At 48.6% G+C, this 17,098-nt stretch overlaps 2 protein-coding genes and 1 long non-coding RNA gene across 3 annotated transcripts; 2 read left to right on the top strand and 1 right to left on the bottom strand.

The window, feature by feature from the left end:
• The first annotated feature begins 728 nt into the window (after nucleotides 1–728).
• LOC120697702 (mitogen-activated protein kinase kinase kinase 7-like) lies at nucleotides 729–3,223 on the top strand. Its single transcript, XM_039981000.1, has 2 exons — nucleotides 729–2,942; nucleotides 2,989–3,223. The coding sequence occupies exons 1-2, from the start codon at nucleotides 938–940 to the stop codon at nucleotides 3,156–3,158; spliced, it is 2,175 nt and encodes a 724-aa protein (XP_039836934.1). The 5' UTR covers nucleotides 729–937; the 3' UTR covers nucleotides 3,159–3,223.
• Nucleotides 3,224–3,461: 238 nt separating this feature from the next.
• On the bottom strand, nucleotides 3,462–12,084 carry LOC120697701 (mitochondrial adenine nucleotide transporter ADNT1-like). The gene is made up of 8 exons (XM_039980999.1): nucleotides 11,698–12,084; nucleotides 6,957–7,005; nucleotides 5,962–6,125; nucleotides 5,717–5,754; nucleotides 4,604–4,716; nucleotides 4,407–4,520; nucleotides 3,982–4,320; nucleotides 3,462–3,866 (listed from the first exon to the last, which is right to left on the bottom strand). Exons 1-8 carry the CDS (start codon nucleotides 11,862–11,864, stop codon nucleotides 3,783–3,785), a joined length of 1,068 nt encoding a protein of 355 aa, XP_039836933.1. The 5' UTR covers nucleotides 11,865–12,084; the 3' UTR covers nucleotides 3,462–3,782.
• Nucleotides 12,085–15,222: 3,138 nt separating this feature from the next.
• On the top strand, nucleotides 15,223–16,685 carry LOC120701235. Its single transcript, XR_005686011.1, has 3 exons — nucleotides 15,223–15,935; nucleotides 16,069–16,156; nucleotides 16,305–16,685. It is a non-coding gene; the product is annotated as an uncharacterized LOC120701235 (long non-coding RNA).
• The last annotated feature ends 413 nt before the right edge of the window (nucleotides 16,686–17,098 follow it).

The raw sequence follows: 17,098 nt of genomic DNA, 5'->3' as shown, positions 1-17,098 counted from the left end.
CGGTAAAAAAACCCTTGGCGAGAACACCCCCAGTTAGCCAAGCCATCAAATGGTTGTACTATATTGAGTTTTTATTAAAATAGAATCAATTTAATTATTATTGGAGTTCAAGTTTACGAACTAGACTAGGTATAAATAAGATCCAACTCCAAAAGAGTACCAATACATAGATTATAAGCATGTATTTTATTGCGCGCCTCTGAATTATTGGGACATCGCATGCGCGCACACACGTCTAATGAATACCCCCTCATCCCAAAAAGAATATAAATCTTGTTTCCCGATGAGTAAGACAATTTGAATTTTGACAAAAATTATAAAAAAATTACTAATATTTGTATCTCCGATTAGATGTAGTATAGAAATATATTACATAATTAATCTATAGATACTTATATTATATATTAATGCTAATACTATTTTGTATAAATTGGATCAAACTTGAAATTATTTGACTTATGAAAAACTGATATTTACATTTTTTTAGAATGGAGGAAGTACTTCTTTTCAATCTCGATTCTTTATCAGGCCACAAGATTGTAACCAAACCTAAAAAAAGTTGGAGAGCAGGCCCGAGACGCCTGTAGCTAGTTCAAGGAATTCCATGGTCCAAGGCCCAATTGTATTTCGTCTCCTTCTGGGCTCTCGGGCCTCGGTACGCACCATTTTGTTTGCAGCGGATGGCGCGCCAATGGCGGAAGCGATGAGCGGCACCAAGCGAGCGACGCGGTCTCGTTGGAGTGGAGGGGACGGGTCCGCCCATGCTGCGGTGCTGCCCGACGAGCAGAGGCACGCTTGGAGGAGAGCTGCAAGGAAGCAGAGGGGGTGCGCGTCCATTCTTGGCAAACCATCCTTCCATTCCTCCTCTCCCTCCAGGCGCCGAAACCGGGGGGAGGCCCAGAGGATGAGCACCGATTGAGGATCGCCGAGCCGACCCATGGAGCAGCTCCGCCAGGTGGGCGAGGCCCTCGGCAGCGTCAACGCGCTCATGGCCTTCGCCGACGACCTCCGGATCAACCCGCGCCAGTGCTGCCTCCTCGCCGACGCCTGCGCGCTCGCCTTCGCCGCCGTCGCCGCCGAGGTGCGCGCCTACCTCCGCTTCCACGAGCGCCTGGTCAAGTGGAAGCCGCTGGAGGGCCCGCTGCGGGAGCTCCACCGCGCCGTCCGCGACGCCGAGGCCTACGTCCGCCACTGCCTCGAGCCGCGCGACAGCTGGTGGGCGCGCGCCGCCGCGCTCACGCACGGCGCCGACTGCGTCGAGCAGCACCTGCACAGCCTGCTCTGGAGCGTCGCCGTCGTGATCGAGGCCGTCGAGGCCGTCTCGGAGGCGACCGGGTCGGATCCGGACGAGCTCGCCCGGCGGCGGCTGCTGCTCGCCAAGGACTACGACAGGGACATGCTCGAGCCCAGGCTGTTCCGGCAGAGGCTCGGCGGGCGGTACCTGGCCACGCGTGAGCTCGCCGCCAGGATGGACGCGGCGTGGAAGGAGGACAGGTGGCACCTGTCCCAGCTCCTCGAGGAACGGAAGAGCCCGGCGTCTCCGGAGCCGTTGACGCGGAACGAGCACCGGCTCTCCGACCTCCTGACCTCGCCGCGGGGGAAGGTGCACCCGGCGTCCCTGCTCCTGCACGGCGACTTCCACGTTCGGAGGCGCCTCGTGGGCAACCTCAAGGAGGTGCAGTGGATGGGGGAGACCTTCGCGGTGAAGCACTTCGTCGGCGCCGACGCCGACGCCGTGGGCGCCGAGGTCGCGCTGCTCACCTTGGTGGCGCACCCGAACGTGGCGCACTGCCGGTACTGCTTCCACGACGAGGACAAGAGGGAGTTCTTCCTCCTCATGGATGAGCTCATGACCAAGGACCTGGCCTCCCACATCAAGGAGGTGAACAGCGCCAAGCGTCGGATACCGTTCCCGCTCGTGGTCGTCGTCGACGCCATGCTGCAGATCGCGCGCGGCATGGAGTACCTCCACTCCAAGAAGATCTACCACGGGGACCTCAACCCGTCCAACGTTCTCATCAAGACGCGGCACGCCGACGCGCACCTGCACGTCAAGGTCGCCGGGTTCGGGCCATCCACGGTGACCGTGGCCAGCCCCAGGCCGAGCCCGAGAGCGCTGGCCAATGCAAACGCCAACAACGCCGCCGCCGCCGCCAATCCCTGCATCTGGTACGCGCCGGAGGTGCTGGAGCAGGAGGCCGCCAAGTGCAGCGAGAAGGCGGACGTGTACAGCTTCGCCATGATCTGCTTCGAGCTCCTGACCGGCAAGATCCCGTTCGAGGACAACCACCTGCAGGGCGAGCACATGAGCAAGAACATCCGCGCCGGCGAGCGGCCGCTGTTCCCGTTCCAGGCGCCCAAGTACCTGACCAACCTCACCAAGCGGTGCTGGCACGGCGACCCGGCGCAGCGGCCGGCGTTCGCGTCCATCTGCCGCGTCCTCCGCTACGTGAAGCGGTTCCTGGTCCTGAACCCGGCGGACCCGCAGGCGCAGCCCGACGCGCCGCCGCCCGTGCCGCCGGTGGACTACCTGGACATCGAGGCGAACCTGCTGCGGAGGTTCCCGGCGTGGCAGGCCGGGAACGCGGCGCCGCGCGTCTCCGACGTGCCGTTCCAGATGTTCGCGTACAGGGTCGTGGAGAAGGAGAGGACCAGGGCGGCGATCCTGCACATCGGCAGGGACAAGGCCTCCGACTCCAGCAGCGACGGCAACTCGCTGTGCGGGGACGAGAACGGCAGCAGCCTCGGCGCGGTGCTGTCGGACACGGAAGCGATGTCCATGTCGAGCCGCAGCACGGCGCGGTCTCTGTCAGACCGGAGCAGCAGCAGGGCGTCGCCGAGGAAGGTGGATCGCAAGAACACCTCCAGGCTAGCAGGCAAGCTCTCTGTCCATGTTGCTCCTGTCGTCGTTGAGAGCTCCAGCTCCATGTCCGGTGCTGCTGGTTTGTACGATGATGCTATTTGCTATGTATGAGAATGGCGTTGCAGGGACGCCGCAGAAGTCCAAGTCGATGGGTGTGGTTAGGCAGCCGCAGGTCATCAGGCGAACGCAGAGGATCAAATCCGACGGCAATCTGAATTCTGCCGTGGTACCGTCCAGCCGGCGGCGCGTTCCTGGTTCCGGCGGGGGTCACGCTTCAGACTCCGAACTAGCATAAGCAATAAGAATGCAGGATCGGCGCTGTTGTATTTCGATGACATTTTTGTCCAATAGACCCATGATTTTGTCAACACGTTTGCATAGAAATCAACGCTAACGTTTACTGCGGCATTTCTCGGATCACGTTCAGAAATTAAACAGACGATCAAACCAGTAAACACAGTAACGAGGATTGTCACTAGGATTATCACACTGACAAGTACGGTAAAGCAAGCGGAATGCTGTCACCAGAAAAAAGAAACCGAGTGAATTGTCACGAGGATTATCACAACTGTCATCGGCAACCACATAAAACACTACGGAGGCAAAGGAAAATCATTAGAATCAACTATTAGCAGCAAGCAATACCGCTTTTAAGTTCAATCTCGATACATCAACAAGGAATAAACTTTTTATGAGTTAGGCAAATGCTTCAAAGCTTTACAGCCAACTTATTAATTTTCCACGATCTAGCAACAATTTAGGACCTGAAGCCAGTAGCAGGATATATCAACATGGGCTGAGAGGGCCTGATGCTGAATGGAGCCGCAGTCATATCCTTCTACCCGCCCTGCCTACAAAAACAGAACTCCAACACCTACAAAAATAGCAGTCGATAACACCCAGCGCTAATCCAATCCCCTCAGTCTGATATCCTCATCTCTACTCCTAGCACATCCTTCACAACCTCGTAAGTGACAAATGCAATGGCAATCGAGGGCACCACCTGAAAATGACCAAACAAGGATTGAATATTAGTAACAGCAGTCCTCAGAGTTGTCAAACATCATGCAAAATTTGAAAGCATATAGAAATTTGAAGTGTACATTTGAAAGATTTACCTTCACTGAATTTGGCACAAGACCCTTGTACAGAGCACCTACACCTTCATGACGAACAGTTTTCCTAAATGCATCAATCATACCATTGTACTGGAGTGCTTCTTTGCTTTGTCCAGTAACAATAGAGTCAGCATGGCTCCAGCCGACCATCTGCATTCTTCTTCTGATGACATCAAGAGGGTACGCAACAGTCTGGCCAATAGTTCCAGCCACAGCTCCACACCCAAGCCTTGTAACTACATGCAGCTCGTTATCATTTGCAAGCCCAAAAGGATTTGTCTGGAGCAGCCAGTCCTTGAGAGACTCGTAAACAGCAAAGTTGAGGCCAACATACGGAACCTTCATGAATATGACAAAGCATAAAGTGGTAAGTACACAGCAATGAATGCGAAAAGTAAAGGGTAACACAGTTTCAAGTAACCTACAACTCCGATTACAGATGGAAGCCACCCTCTGTACAAAGCACGAAAGCCTTCCTCGCGGTAAACTGTGCCCAGTGCATGAAACATACCACGGTACTGGTAGGGAGACTTGTCTGTCTGCAGATGTGTGGTCACAGTCAGCAAAATAGCAAATGAAATATAGTAGGAAGTTCAAAGTAGCAATAAAAACCATGCAGTACCTGAACGGTGATTCTACCCCTAACCATATCCATCGGGTAAGTAGCAGACATGGCTATGATACCAGCACAGGCTCCAGCTCCAAGGCGTAATAGTGGAGAAAGCTGAGCATCCTCTGTGCAACAAATAAACTTCTATCAACGTCACATGACAACAAAGTTAAAAAAAGCAACCATTAATTTAATTTGAGTTCATGCAAGTAAGAAATAACTTTGCGCCAAAAAGGCAATGCATTTTGCGAATAGTAACAGCTTCTGAGCAGAAACTTGTGAACTGTGTAATCTGTATACGTCAACATGAAAAGTAAGTACGTTGTGTCTCAGGGAGCAGCAAATGGTACCACCGTCTCACATAACTGAAAATTCAATGCCATATTTTGGGCACCTCATGGATGCATACTGCATGTAGACAGCAAACTACCAAAAGACATGGTCAAGACTCGAGAGCACTGGCACTGTGCCAGTGCCCACAGACATGCTAGTCTTCTACCAGTTTCCCCAGTATATATCCAATACTGGAAAAATGTTAGGTTCACTGAATCTTATTTGACAACTAGCCTAAGAAAGAGCATGAGGGCAAGAGCATGACACACCTTTGGGCTAAAGTTGGCGAGAAACTATGCTACACAGTATTTTTCAGCCTTAGCCATTGCAAGGGTGACACAGTTAGCCAACCAAGAAAAGTCAAATTTAAGGTTATTATAACTTATAAGGTGAAATTTGCTAGACACTTGCAACACATTTGCAGACACAAACAGCGACGGGAAGGAATGGGCAAAACCAAACTTCTATGAAACAGGAATATCTATATCTAATAACTGGAGCTCACAGCTGACCAAAAATAAGTTTCCTAGATTGTTATGATAAATTCTATAAATAGATATTAAAGTGGCAGTAGTCATTCTCAGGGTAAAACCCCTACAACCTAAAAAAAGACCATAAGCAGATGCATCAGCTTTTTTTTTTCTAGGTTGAGATCCCCTCCAATTTTTAAAACAAAACAGGAAAGCCAATATAGCTGTCACTGGGTACACATGATGACAAATCCTTACTTGAAAATAAATGAGCATGCACGAAAACTAAATTGAGCATTTAGATAAGAGCACAAAGGCATACCATCCCCAGTCTGTTGGCGGTAAGCCCACAAAATTCCCCTGTAAAAATAAATAGAGAAAGGCAACACCAATTAATTACTGCTTTACTAACATATGAATGATGAGTAAAAAATAAATCTTCTAACCAATTTCAGGACAAAACAGTGATCATGCACCAGAGAGAAGGTCTGAAAATTACAAAAAGTAGGTAGGTGGCACAAGAACAGGACAATTTAGGTCAGGAGTTAAAAAAGAAGAGGTACATACTTTGATGCCTGCTCGTAGCTAAAAAACTTCACAGCAGAATTTGGAACAATCCTTGCACAATTGGTACCATTGCCCTTGAAAAGTCCACGGAGGCCCTCAGTTCTCCATATATACTTGAGACCTTGAATTGTACCATTGTACTTGATACTGTGTGGATTTTGAACCTGAAAGTTTAAGCGAGAGATCAAATCCATGCAAGCTGGACACAATTTCCATTCATACTGCATAAACAGTGTTAACTATAGCAACTGTGGAACTAGGGTCAAGCAATAGGTGCAACCTCTTAAACTTAACATCGAGTCTCATAAATCACAATGCTTCACTTTTCACAACAGCAGCAACTTCTATGAGCTCCCAAAGCTAATTTACTTGTGTTAATAAAAATAAAGACAGATCTTGCATTGTAACAGATAGAGCAAATTAGATAAATTAAATGGCCAAGATTCAGTTTGCATCTTGTCTCCATTTGTGCTAGTATTAAAAGAATCACTAACAACAACAACAACAACATAGCCTTTTTTCCCAAGCAAGTTGGGGTAGGCTAGAGATGAAACCCGAAAGAAATAAGTTCAAGGTTCAGGCACATTGATAGCTAGTCTCCAAGCGCTCCTATCCAAAGCTATCTCTTTAGAGATGTTCCAATCCTTAAGGTCTCTCTTAACCGACTCATCCCACGTCAGTTTAGGTCTACCTCTACCCCTCTTTACATTATCGACTAGCTCAAGGATCCCATTACGCACCGGCGCCTCAGGAGGCTTTCGTTGGACATGTCCAAACCATCTAGCAAAAATAAAATTATTTCCTGAACAACCGATTCATACAACTTCCTTAAAACCCAAGTTTTTAATCTCTTCAATTCCAAAAGGTACAAAACAGTCGATACATATAGCAGTGCTCAATTAACCATATACTGTTGATTTTGACACTTACAGGAAAATCAATTAACCACATTATTAAGTATTCATGACACTAAAAATTCGGCACAAAAAATTCACCTGGAGCAAGATTTTCAATCGTTCAAGCGGAGCAACAGCAGTGCGTGACCTGTGTAGAATGCAAATGAAGTAATTAGAGCACACATAGATACTAATAATTGACCCAGGAAAATAGCCTTGTCTGATGTGCAAGATAAAATGTAGCTCAATGAATAGCAAAGGATTATTTCATCTATATATCCTTAAGATATTCATAATTTACATGTGTGCTTGAGCAACTCCGCCTATGCTGACTGGAAGACTCTCTCTCTTGAGTCGTCTCAGCATAGCCGGTCCCAAGCCCGGATAAAGGAGGAGGGTTGCGTTAGGTTTTGGCAAACCAGCATAAAAATAGCCACTCTAATGGATTTGAAACCCACAAGAAACTCGTTGGGGCGTAACCCTCTTAGCGACGCGCTACATCGGAACCCGGGTGTGGTGATAAATGGGCAAGGGCCGGGTCGCCATCCCCCCAAGGGCGCGTCGTATCATGACCTGGGTACGATGATAAGTGAGCAAGGGTCGGGTCGTCACCTGAATGGCGCGCTACATCTACGCCCGGGTGTAGTGAAAAAATGAGCAAGGGTCTTCGCACTTCCCTCGACGGGTGCGAAGGGTAAGGAAGCTAGCCGAGCCAATTAGGATTCGTATAGGTAGCTGGAACGTAGGGTCCCTAACGGGTAAGTTGCGAGAGCTAGTTGATGTAGCAATTAGGAGGCGTGTAAATATTCTATGCGTTCAGGAGACTAAATGGAAGGGCCAGAAGACGAAGGAGGTCGAGGATACTGGCTTCAAGCTTTGGTACACGGGAGCAACTCCGGGTAGGAATAGTGTAGGCATCTTGATTGATAGGAGCCTTAAGGATGGAGTCGTAGAGGTTAGAAGGCAAGGCGACCGGATTATCCTAATCCGGTTGGTAGTTGGAGATTCGGTTTTGAATGTGATCAGTGCTTATGCCCCTCAGGTAGGTCTTAGTGAGAGCACCAAGATGCAGTTCTGGGAAGATCTAGATAGCATGGTTAGTACTGTGCCTACCAGCGAGAAACTCTTTATAGGAGGAGATCTCAACGGCCATGTGGGTGCGACTAATGTAGGGTTCGAGCGAGTGCACGGGGGTTTTGGGTATGGTAGCAGGAGTCAAGAGGGGGAGGATGTGTTGAACTTCGCGTTAGCCTACGACTTGTTGATAGCGAATACCGTGTTTAAGAAGAGGGAATCCCATCTTGTGACGTTTCGTAGTGGACAACACTCGAGCCAGATCGACTTTATCCTTACTAGGAGGGAGGATAGACGTGATTGCTTAGATTGTAAGGTGATACCTGGGGAGTGTGTTGTCCCTCAACACAAGCTTGTGGTGGCGGACTTTCGTCTTCGGGTACGTGTCCACCGGGACAAACGTGCCAGGATTGCGAGAACAAAGTGGTGGAAGCTTAGAGGGGAAGCGGCACAAGCGTTTAAGGAAAGGATGCTAGGTGAGGGGCCTTGGGAAGAAGAAGACGCAGATGACATGTGGCTAAAGATGGCAACATGTGTTCGGAAGGTGGCCTCAGAGGTGTTTGGCGTGAGTAGGGGAGGCAAACAGGAGGGGAAAGACACCTGGTGGTGGAATGACGAGGTGTAAAGGGCTATTAAGGAGAAGAGAGAGTGTTTCAAGCGCCTCCACCTTGACAAGAGTGCAGCCAACATCGAGGGCTATAAATTAGCGAAGAGGGTTGCAAAGCGAGCTGTGAATGTAGCAAAGGGTAAGGCGTATGATGACCTGTATCAGCGGCTAGGCACGAAAGAAGGGGAGAAGGACATTTATAGGATAGCTAGGATCCGCGAGCGGAAGACAAGGGACATCAACCAAATCAAATGCATTAAGGATGGGACAGATCGACTGCTAGTGAAGGATGAGGAGATCATGGATAGATGGAGAGAGTACTTTGACAAGTTGTTTAATGGGGAGAGTGAGGGCCCTACCCTTGAGTTAGATGACTCTTTTGACGATACTAACAGACGTTTTGTGATGAGAATTCAGGAGGTAGAGATCGGGGAGGCTTTGAAGAGGATGAAGAGAGGTAAATCGATGGGCCCTGATGGTATCCCCATTGAGGTGTGGAGATGACTAGGAGATAGAGCAATAGTATGGTTAACTAAGCTTTTTAATCTCATTTTTCGGTCAAACAAGATGCCGGAAGAATGGAGGAGAAGTATATTAGTAACTATATTCAAAAACAAGGGTGATGTTCAAAGTTGTACTAACTACCGTGGGATTAAGCTGATGAGCCATACGATGAAGCTTTGGGAGAGGGTTATCGAGCATCGCTTAAGAAGAGTGACAAGTGTGACCCAAAATCAATTTGGGTTCATGCCTGGAAGGTCAACCATGGAGGCGTTTTTCTTAATACGACAATTGATGGAGAGATATAGGGAACAGAAGAAGGACTTGCACATGGTCTTCATTGACCTTGAGAAGTCATATGACAAAGTACCGAGAAATGTCATGTGGTGGGCCTTGGAGAAGCACAAAGTCCCAACTAAGTACATTACCCTCATTAAGGATATGTACAAGGATGCGACGACGTTTGTCCGGACATGTGATGGCAACACCACTGACTTTCCTATTAACATAGGCCTACACCAGGGGTCAGCATTGAGCCCTTATTTATTTGCTTTAGTGATGGATGAGGTCACAAGGAGTATACAAGGTGAGATCCCTTGGTGTATGCTCTTTGCTGATGATGTGGTGCTAGTTGATGAGAGTAGGGCAGGGGTTAATAGGAAGTTAGAGCTGTGGAGACGCACGTTAGAGTCGAAAGGGTTTAGACTTAGTAGGACCAAGACCGAGTACATGATGTGCGATTTCAGCGCGACTAGGCATGAGGGGGGAGACGTTAGTCTAGATGGACAAGTGGTGGTCCAGAAGGATACTTTTCGGTATTTAGGATCGGTGCTACAAAAGGATGGCGACATTGATGAAGATGTTAGGCATAGAATTTCAGCTGGCTGGTTGAAATGGCGGCAAGCTTCTGGCATCCTTTGTGACAAGAGGGTGCCACAAAAGCTAAAAGGCAAATTCTATAGGATAACAATTCGTCCGGCGATGCTATACGGTGCTGAATGTTGGCCTACAAAAAGGCGACATGTCCAGCAATTGAGTGTAGCAGAGATGCGGATGTTGCGGTGGTTTTGCGGGCACACAAGGAGGGATAGAGTCCGGAACGAAGTTATTCGGGATAGGGTCGGAGTGGCACCAATTGAGGAGAAACTTACCCAGCATCGGCTGAGATGGTTTGGACATGTCCAACGAAGGCCTCCTGAGACGCCGGTGCGTAATGGGGTTCTTGAGCGGGACGATAATGTAAAGAGGGGTAGAGGTAGACCTAAACTGACGTGGGATGAGTCGGTTAAGAGAGACCTTAAGGATTGGAATATCTCTAAAGAGATAGCTTTGGATAGGAGCGCTTGGAGACTAGCTATCAATGTGCCTGAACCTTGAACTTATTTCTTTCGGGTTTCATCTCTAGCATACCCCAACTTGCTTGGGAAAAAAAAGCTATGTTGTTGTTGTACATGTGTGCTTGAGCATGCAGTGTTCGAAAAAGATAGACAAACAATAAAATAGCAAAACAGTTTAAGCTCTGACTTCAGCTGACTATCAACATAATTTAACTAATTCTAACAAAGGAAGACAAGATCAAGTCAACATAGTCTTCTACCAACCAACTACATATCACATAAACTAAACAGTGGTGGGCCTTCAATAATCAAGATGCAGATGATAACAATGATGGCAGATGGGTAGGTGAAAATGAAAAACCACAATATTAAAAAACGCTAAATGCATTAAAACTAATTCCAAAAAAAAATGTAAAGTGATTGGATACAGACATCAACAGGAAAATTGTGATGCAGGTGAATCGTTCCTTTTCCGGTGGATTCATTAACTACTGACCAAACCAAACAGACATCCCAGTACATCTAGTAATAAGGTTTAATAATGGTTTCATAAAAGCATATCCGACTCCAATTAGGCAAACTCTGTGCATAACACGAAGTATCATTAGCAATTTAATGGCAATGAAAAGGAACAAAATGCACAAGTGACAAACACTGAATTTAAGGTTAAGCCAACATTATTTGGTCCACCATTATGGCAAATTGGCCAGAACACGTATAACGGTATAAGCAAATGGTTTATTTAAAATAATAGCAGAACCTGTCAGGAGACTGGACAATTAGTGGTAGATCAATCAACAAACAACTGATGGACTGGATCGTAGAGAAAAATGGACCGTAACACTATGAAATTAAAATGGGAGAACCAGACTACTCCATGGCCTGATACGGATAGCAAATGTGTTTTCCCCCGCGTGGTATCTCAGCGAATCATACCACCTGACTAGTCAACGAAACGAGATCTGAGTGTCGCGTACTCGCGTGTAGGGTTTAAGCCCCGCGCGAATCAACATAGATTATAGATCACACGTGCCGCAACAACGATTTACGATAACGCATCAAGTTGAAGCCACGCCAATCACGCACACATGTCTTAGCCAAGCTACATGGAAATCTTGAATTCCCTAAACCTAGCCACATACACGGATCAAACACTAACCTAACGAAAAAAAAACCTAGAAAAAAAAAACGAATCCGATCAGGGAGACACCTAGACCCACTGAATGGCACACGTGAGGGCAAATCCAAACCCGGGAGGACGACGAGACAGAAGTGATGCACGGAAGACAACCAGAGCGGGGGAAGGAATGAAGAAACTCACACTCCCCCCGCGACGCCGCCGGCGACGAGCGACTTGCAGATGGTGAGGACCTGGTGCCCCGGCCCCTTGACCCCCTCGCGCGCGAGCTTGGCCTCCTCCGCCAGGTTGACGATGGTGGTGACGGCCGTGTCGCCCCTGCTCTTCCCCACCACGTCCTCCGATGCCATCTCCGCCCCCGCCCCGCGCGCGCCCCCCTCACCGGCCGGATCGCCCGCGGCTCGCCGCGCCACCGAGGAGGAGGAGGAGGATGGGGAGGAGATGGTGGCCGAGACGGGCTCGGCACGGATTGGGGTTTTGGTGGCGGCGGCGGCGGCGGCGGCGGCGGCGATGGGGGGTGGGAGCGAGCGTGCGTGTGAGGTGAGGGGCGAGAGGGGGCGACGAATAGAATAGGCGATGGGTATTAAGCTGTTGGCCGTCTGGTTGCGGCCGCGATTAGCCCTCCCGCTTTGGCGCGGAAATGCTACGTGCACGCTGGTGAGGCCTAGACTGTTACTGCTGGTGGGGCCCCCCAAGGAATGTTAGTGAGGTGGGACCATGTTACAGAGAGACAGAGGAGAGGCGAGCAGAGTGCGTGGTGCATTTCTGCGGCTTTGCAAACTCGCGGGGTGTCGCGGCGGGAGAGATCTCGCCGTCCGTGCTCATCTGCCCGCGGGATGATCATCGGGATGGACGATGTGGACCCACCTTCAGTGGGACGCGGAGCAGTGGATTAGTGCGTCAGGAGCTTAACGGAAACCTAGATCCGTCCGGTGCTGCGTGCTCTCCCTCCCGCCTCCCGGCCTGCTGGTCTCTTCCCATCAATGGCGGCCCTCTTCACGTTTTTCCCATTCCTTTTTTTTTCATTCAGGAAGAAGCATATGAAAAATGTAACTGAATTTCGACCAGAACTTTTCTTTTTGGGGGAATTTTGACCATAACTTAAGGGAAAATGGGGTGTTTGATATTTTTGCATGTCGGATCCAGGCGGTTTTCGTTTGGTTACTGAGCCTCGCGTTGCGAGCTGCAGCTGCAACGTGTACTTACATTTTGATCTGCGTTTCAGGGTATCTTTCGCTTCTTTTTTTCCTCTTTCTGAGAAAAAAAAGAGCATTGCTTGGTTCGTAAGACTCGGAGAGTTTGGTGCCCAGAAAAGGTTGGTGGGCATCATGTCTCGCACCACGGGCGCACATTTCCGTGGCCTTCGACCATGCTACACTAGACCAAACGAACTTCCATATTGATGGAACGAGTGAGTGTTCATGCTGCGAATGTTTGGTTCTGTCGTAAAATCATGTGCAACCAAGCTGCTCAAAAATGCTTTCCGTTGCTCCTGCAAAGGTTCTGCTGGCCGTTGTTGTTGAGTCGCCAAATTATCCGCTATTCTGGCAGCAGGGGGAGGCGATTTATCGCACCTTTGTTGGAAAATTCGGGGGCAGTGGATGTGGACTGGAATTTGGCCTTTGTAGCTCGGATGGGCCAAGGTCTTTTGCGTTCACTGGTCGCAGTCACGCTCCTTGCCGCCGCTCGACAATCTTCTCCATGGCCCATGGCCCACGGCGCACGCACGCAGCTGCAGCCAGACACGCGGGCAGCGGCGGTCCGGGTAAACGCCGCGGGGCCCGGGAAAAACATGGACGCGGCTCGTCGTCCGCCGAGGCTCGGGGGGAGCGGGACGCGTTCTGGAATCTGGATCACGAAAAATGGGTGTGGGGGTGGGGGGGGGGGGGGGGGGGGGGGGGGGTTTCTCTCGCCGGCGAGACGGAAAATGGTCGCCGTCGCGGTGTTGCGTTGGGGGGGGGGGGGGGGGCTGGCAGGTCATGCAACGCCGGGTCGGTCGCTGGCCAGCGTTGTGCCGTGGCCTGGTGGGGCCAAGGCGGGCGGAGGGATCGGGCCCCGTCGCTTTCCGCTTCTCTAGAGAAGGGCCGGAAAAGGCGACAAGGCCGGAAGCAAGTGGCAGCGGCGGGACCGTATGTTGGGCTGCGGATAAGGGAACGGATATGCCACTTTTGGTGATATAGTGGGCCGTGACAGCCCATTCCATAACATGTCGTCATTCCTACCTAGTGTGTCAATCCTGCGCATATTGTGCGGCCCAAGGAACTTTATTCCAGCAGAGCATTATTGTTCTCGTTAGTGGGTTCGATGCGGTAATATTGAAAGTCGCACGCGTGGTTAAATCATCATACAAGGTCAAATAATTATTTTTATCATTAGAATAAATTTTGAATTATAACAATTGTTCTAGTAATAAAAAATAAATTTGTTCTGGCAAAAAAAAATTATTCCAGTAACAAAACAAGAGTAGAACAATATACTGAGCTAATTTTAGGCCTAATCTACACTATAATTACACTATAAAGAACCAAAACAATTGAAAACACTTCTCACCTAAAGAACATCCATGTACCCCTCACAAGAGCCCCACCTGACAGTACCAAATTGGGAGAAAGTTTTGTGGGAGAAAAAAAAACACTATGCTGCAAAACGTTTCAGCCTTTCTGCCGCTACTTTTCTCACTGTGCAAATTTCTTACCCACCCGCGTACCCAACTTCGATCCCGCCGGCGAGGACCGCGCCTGTGCCGCCAATCAAGCGTCCCTTTTCCTTCCCCTTCCATGCGCCACAGCGTCCACATCCCTTTTCCCTGCACAACTATCTCCATCCGCTGCTTCCTCTTCCTCGTCCGCGAGATTCCGCCGCCTCCCCTCCATCCACTTCCATCCGCGTCGTGCTCCCCCACCCTCCCATTCACATCAAAGCGGCGGCTCCGGGGCCGGGCCGCGCAGTTAAGCGAGCTGCGGCCATCGCTCGGCTGTGGGGGTAGGCCAGACTTCCCCGGCGGCGGTTACGGGGCCGCGCCGCGCAGGCCAGGCGAGATGCGTCGCCGAGCGCGGCCGTGAAGCCGGGGGAACCGCGCCGCCGCTATTACGCATGTCAGGTCCTCGTCCACATCTCGATTTCACTATGCCCCGCTCACCTGCCTGCTGTACCCGCGTTCAATCCCGCTCGCCAAGTACGCTTTGCCTGATCACCTTCACCCATCTGCATCACGCCGCCGGCCGCCCTCCCCATCCCGTTGCTCTCCACATATTGTTCCTTGCTGTTGCCCATTTGTCGAAGTGTGAGCACGTACGCGGAGCCAGAAGCGGAGCAACAGAGGTGGCGTCTGCGAGGGGGCTGGTCCTCCTATCCTTCCACTCACATCGCTTCGGTGGTGGCTGTGGCCACTGGACGAGGCGGTCGGGCCGGCTTCCCCAAAGGTAGAGAATGACGGCGGCTCCGGTGAACGCAGCGCCATCATCGATGGAAAGCAAATGCGGGGATGGCAGCGACCGGTGCTATTTGCTTTTGGATGGTGAGCCAGCCTGGGCGGCTGTCAGGCTTCCCCTGCTGCTCCCTCCCTCGGCGAAGGAACGAAGCCTCCTCATTTGTGCATACAATGCCACGGCCCTGATGCTGAACCACCGGAATGGCCTTGAGGTGCTCCGGCTAAAGCACTGGTTCTCCTCCTCTTCTTCGCTGGAGTGACTTTTGGTGGAGACACCTGAAGCCCTGAACGCCTCCCAAATCGTGGATAAGCTGCAGCTAGCTGTATTCAGTTCGTTCCATCCCTGCCGCCACCTACTGCATTCATGTTCACCACATGCTTGATAAAATGCTTGCAATGATTATATTACATGTTGTCTTGATAATTTTTGCCATCGGACAGGATTTTGTAACTAAATGCATGCAGATTTTTGGAGTAACAAGGCAGTAGCTAAAAAACAGCCAGGGCTCAGGTGGGTATGATCATGGGTAAGAAGCCTTTAGTTATGAAACGAACTAGCTGAAAGATTTAGCTCAAAAAATAAGAAAAATTACACACCGTTATTTGCATTCTATATTTGTGGAACATGTCTTTATTGTTCTACTGAGGATGTAAGTGCAATCAGAGGTGAAGAAGTAATCCTTCTTCTTTTTAAAAAGAAAGTGTAGAGTATTATTTAGAGCAGTACATCATATCCTAATTTACCAATCATTTATTTCTTTTCTTTCTAGCAATCGTATTGGATCATATTGTGCAACAATATATCCCCTTCTGATTATTTAATGGTTTCTTATTTCCTTTGCAGGTGTACAAACTGAACCAGGGATTTGGTATTTTTCATCCAGAAACTGAATTTCAAAATATTTTATTAAGGATATGTTTGGCCAGAATAATAAAACAATGTGTCTGAACAACTGAATCTCTAGCTCTTCTGAAAGATTGCTGCTGCTCAGTAAGTACAAGCTATAATTTTTACATTTTTCCTAAAGCATTTAAATAGCTTTTCTAGAGGAAATTAAAAAGACCTTGTTTTCTTGCAAAGAGATCATCATTATTTTTTTCTCATTTTAATTCTTCTTACAAAGGAATGGTATGTATATCTCCACAATTGGAATTGCTAACAGACTTCAAAAGAGGAAACGTGCTACTGCTTTCTCATCATGTATCCTTTCAGTAAGTTCTTTAAGCTAAATAGCTCTTGCAATGTTGGAACAAATAATATATGCTGTGAATGCAACACGTGCTCTCAGTTTATTCATACAATGCTAGGTTTTAAGGAAGTAAAAGATAAATTACTCAATCGAAATGCTTGTGCTACCAGGACCTTGTGCATCCTGAATGCAAGTAATCATATTGGAAAAGGTGAAGCTGTAGGTTACTACATCTTCCCAGTGCTGAGATGTGCCTTCTACTGTGGTTGTCTTGAAGTAGGGGGCGCGAGAGATCTAATGAAGAGAGAGGAACTTCCATACGTGTTCGCGCTCATCATGATCAAGACTTGGAAGCTTGCATCAATGGCACGATGTAATATACATTCAACATTCACTGTTTTGCCATGTTTTATTGTTTAGCATTTTAATAGTTCTTTATTTCAATTGTTGATCTGTTGCCTCAAGATATAAGGGTTGTAATATTTTTATTAACAATGAATTATGTGAACTGCTATTGAAAGATTGATTATAGCCAGCCCATATTTTCGGTTGCTGCAATTTCCCTTAATACTACATGCTTGCATGAGTCGAACAATTTAATCTATTTAATAATAATAAACAATATAATATTTATATTACTATATATTGTGGTTTACTACCATATTGACCGAGATTCTTCATTTTTTTTTGTTTTCATTGGCCACACAATTAAAGCATCATAGCAAACTAGCAGGCCATTAATAAATTAAGATGGTGTGTGATCTGAATACAGAGGGTGGGGAACTGTTAGTAGGTTATGTGACCTGAGAAGCTTGGGTTCAATGGAATATGTGCAACTGTAAATGTACTTGTGAACGCTCATATTGAATTGTTTATAGAATTTTGCTCCTGGCAGATCATTTTTTAAATACATCCTTGTTGCATGTACATGAATATATCTTTGATATAAATATAAAAGTATTGT

This window comes from Panicum virgatum, chromosome 3K, assembly GCF_016808335.1.
Source record: "Panicum virgatum strain AP13 chromosome 3K, P.virgatum_v5, whole genome shotgun sequence".
In the NCBI taxonomy this organism is placed as follows: Eukaryota; Viridiplantae; Streptophyta; class Magnoliopsida; order Poales; family Poaceae; genus Panicum; species Panicum virgatum.
The sequence above is the reverse complement of the archived record's forward strand: the minus strand, read 5'-3'. Positions and strand labels throughout refer to the sequence as shown.

Bases quoted from the DNA above. Each gene is read 5' to 3' on its own strand.
- LOC120697702 (XM_039981000.1), top strand. From the start codon at position 938: ATGGAGCAGCTCCGCCAGGTGGGCGAGGCCCTCGGCAGCGTCAACGCG. The intron at 2,943-2,988 runs GTTTGTACGATG...ATGGCGTTGCAG, and splicing joins CTCCATGTCCGGTGCTGCTG to GGACGCCGCAGAAGTCCAAG.
- LOC120697701 (XM_039980999.1), bottom strand. From the start codon at position 11,864: ATGGCATCGGAGGACGTGGTGGGGAAGAGCAGGGGCGACACGGCCGTC. The intron at 4,321-4,406 runs GTAGGTTACTTG...ATATTCATGAAG, and splicing joins TTCCATCTGTAATCGGAGTT to GTTCCGTATGTTGGCCTCAA. The intron at 3,867-3,981 runs GTAAATCTTTCA...GGTCATTTTCAG, and splicing joins TTGTGCCAAATTCAGTGAAG to GTGGTGCCCTCGATTGCCAT.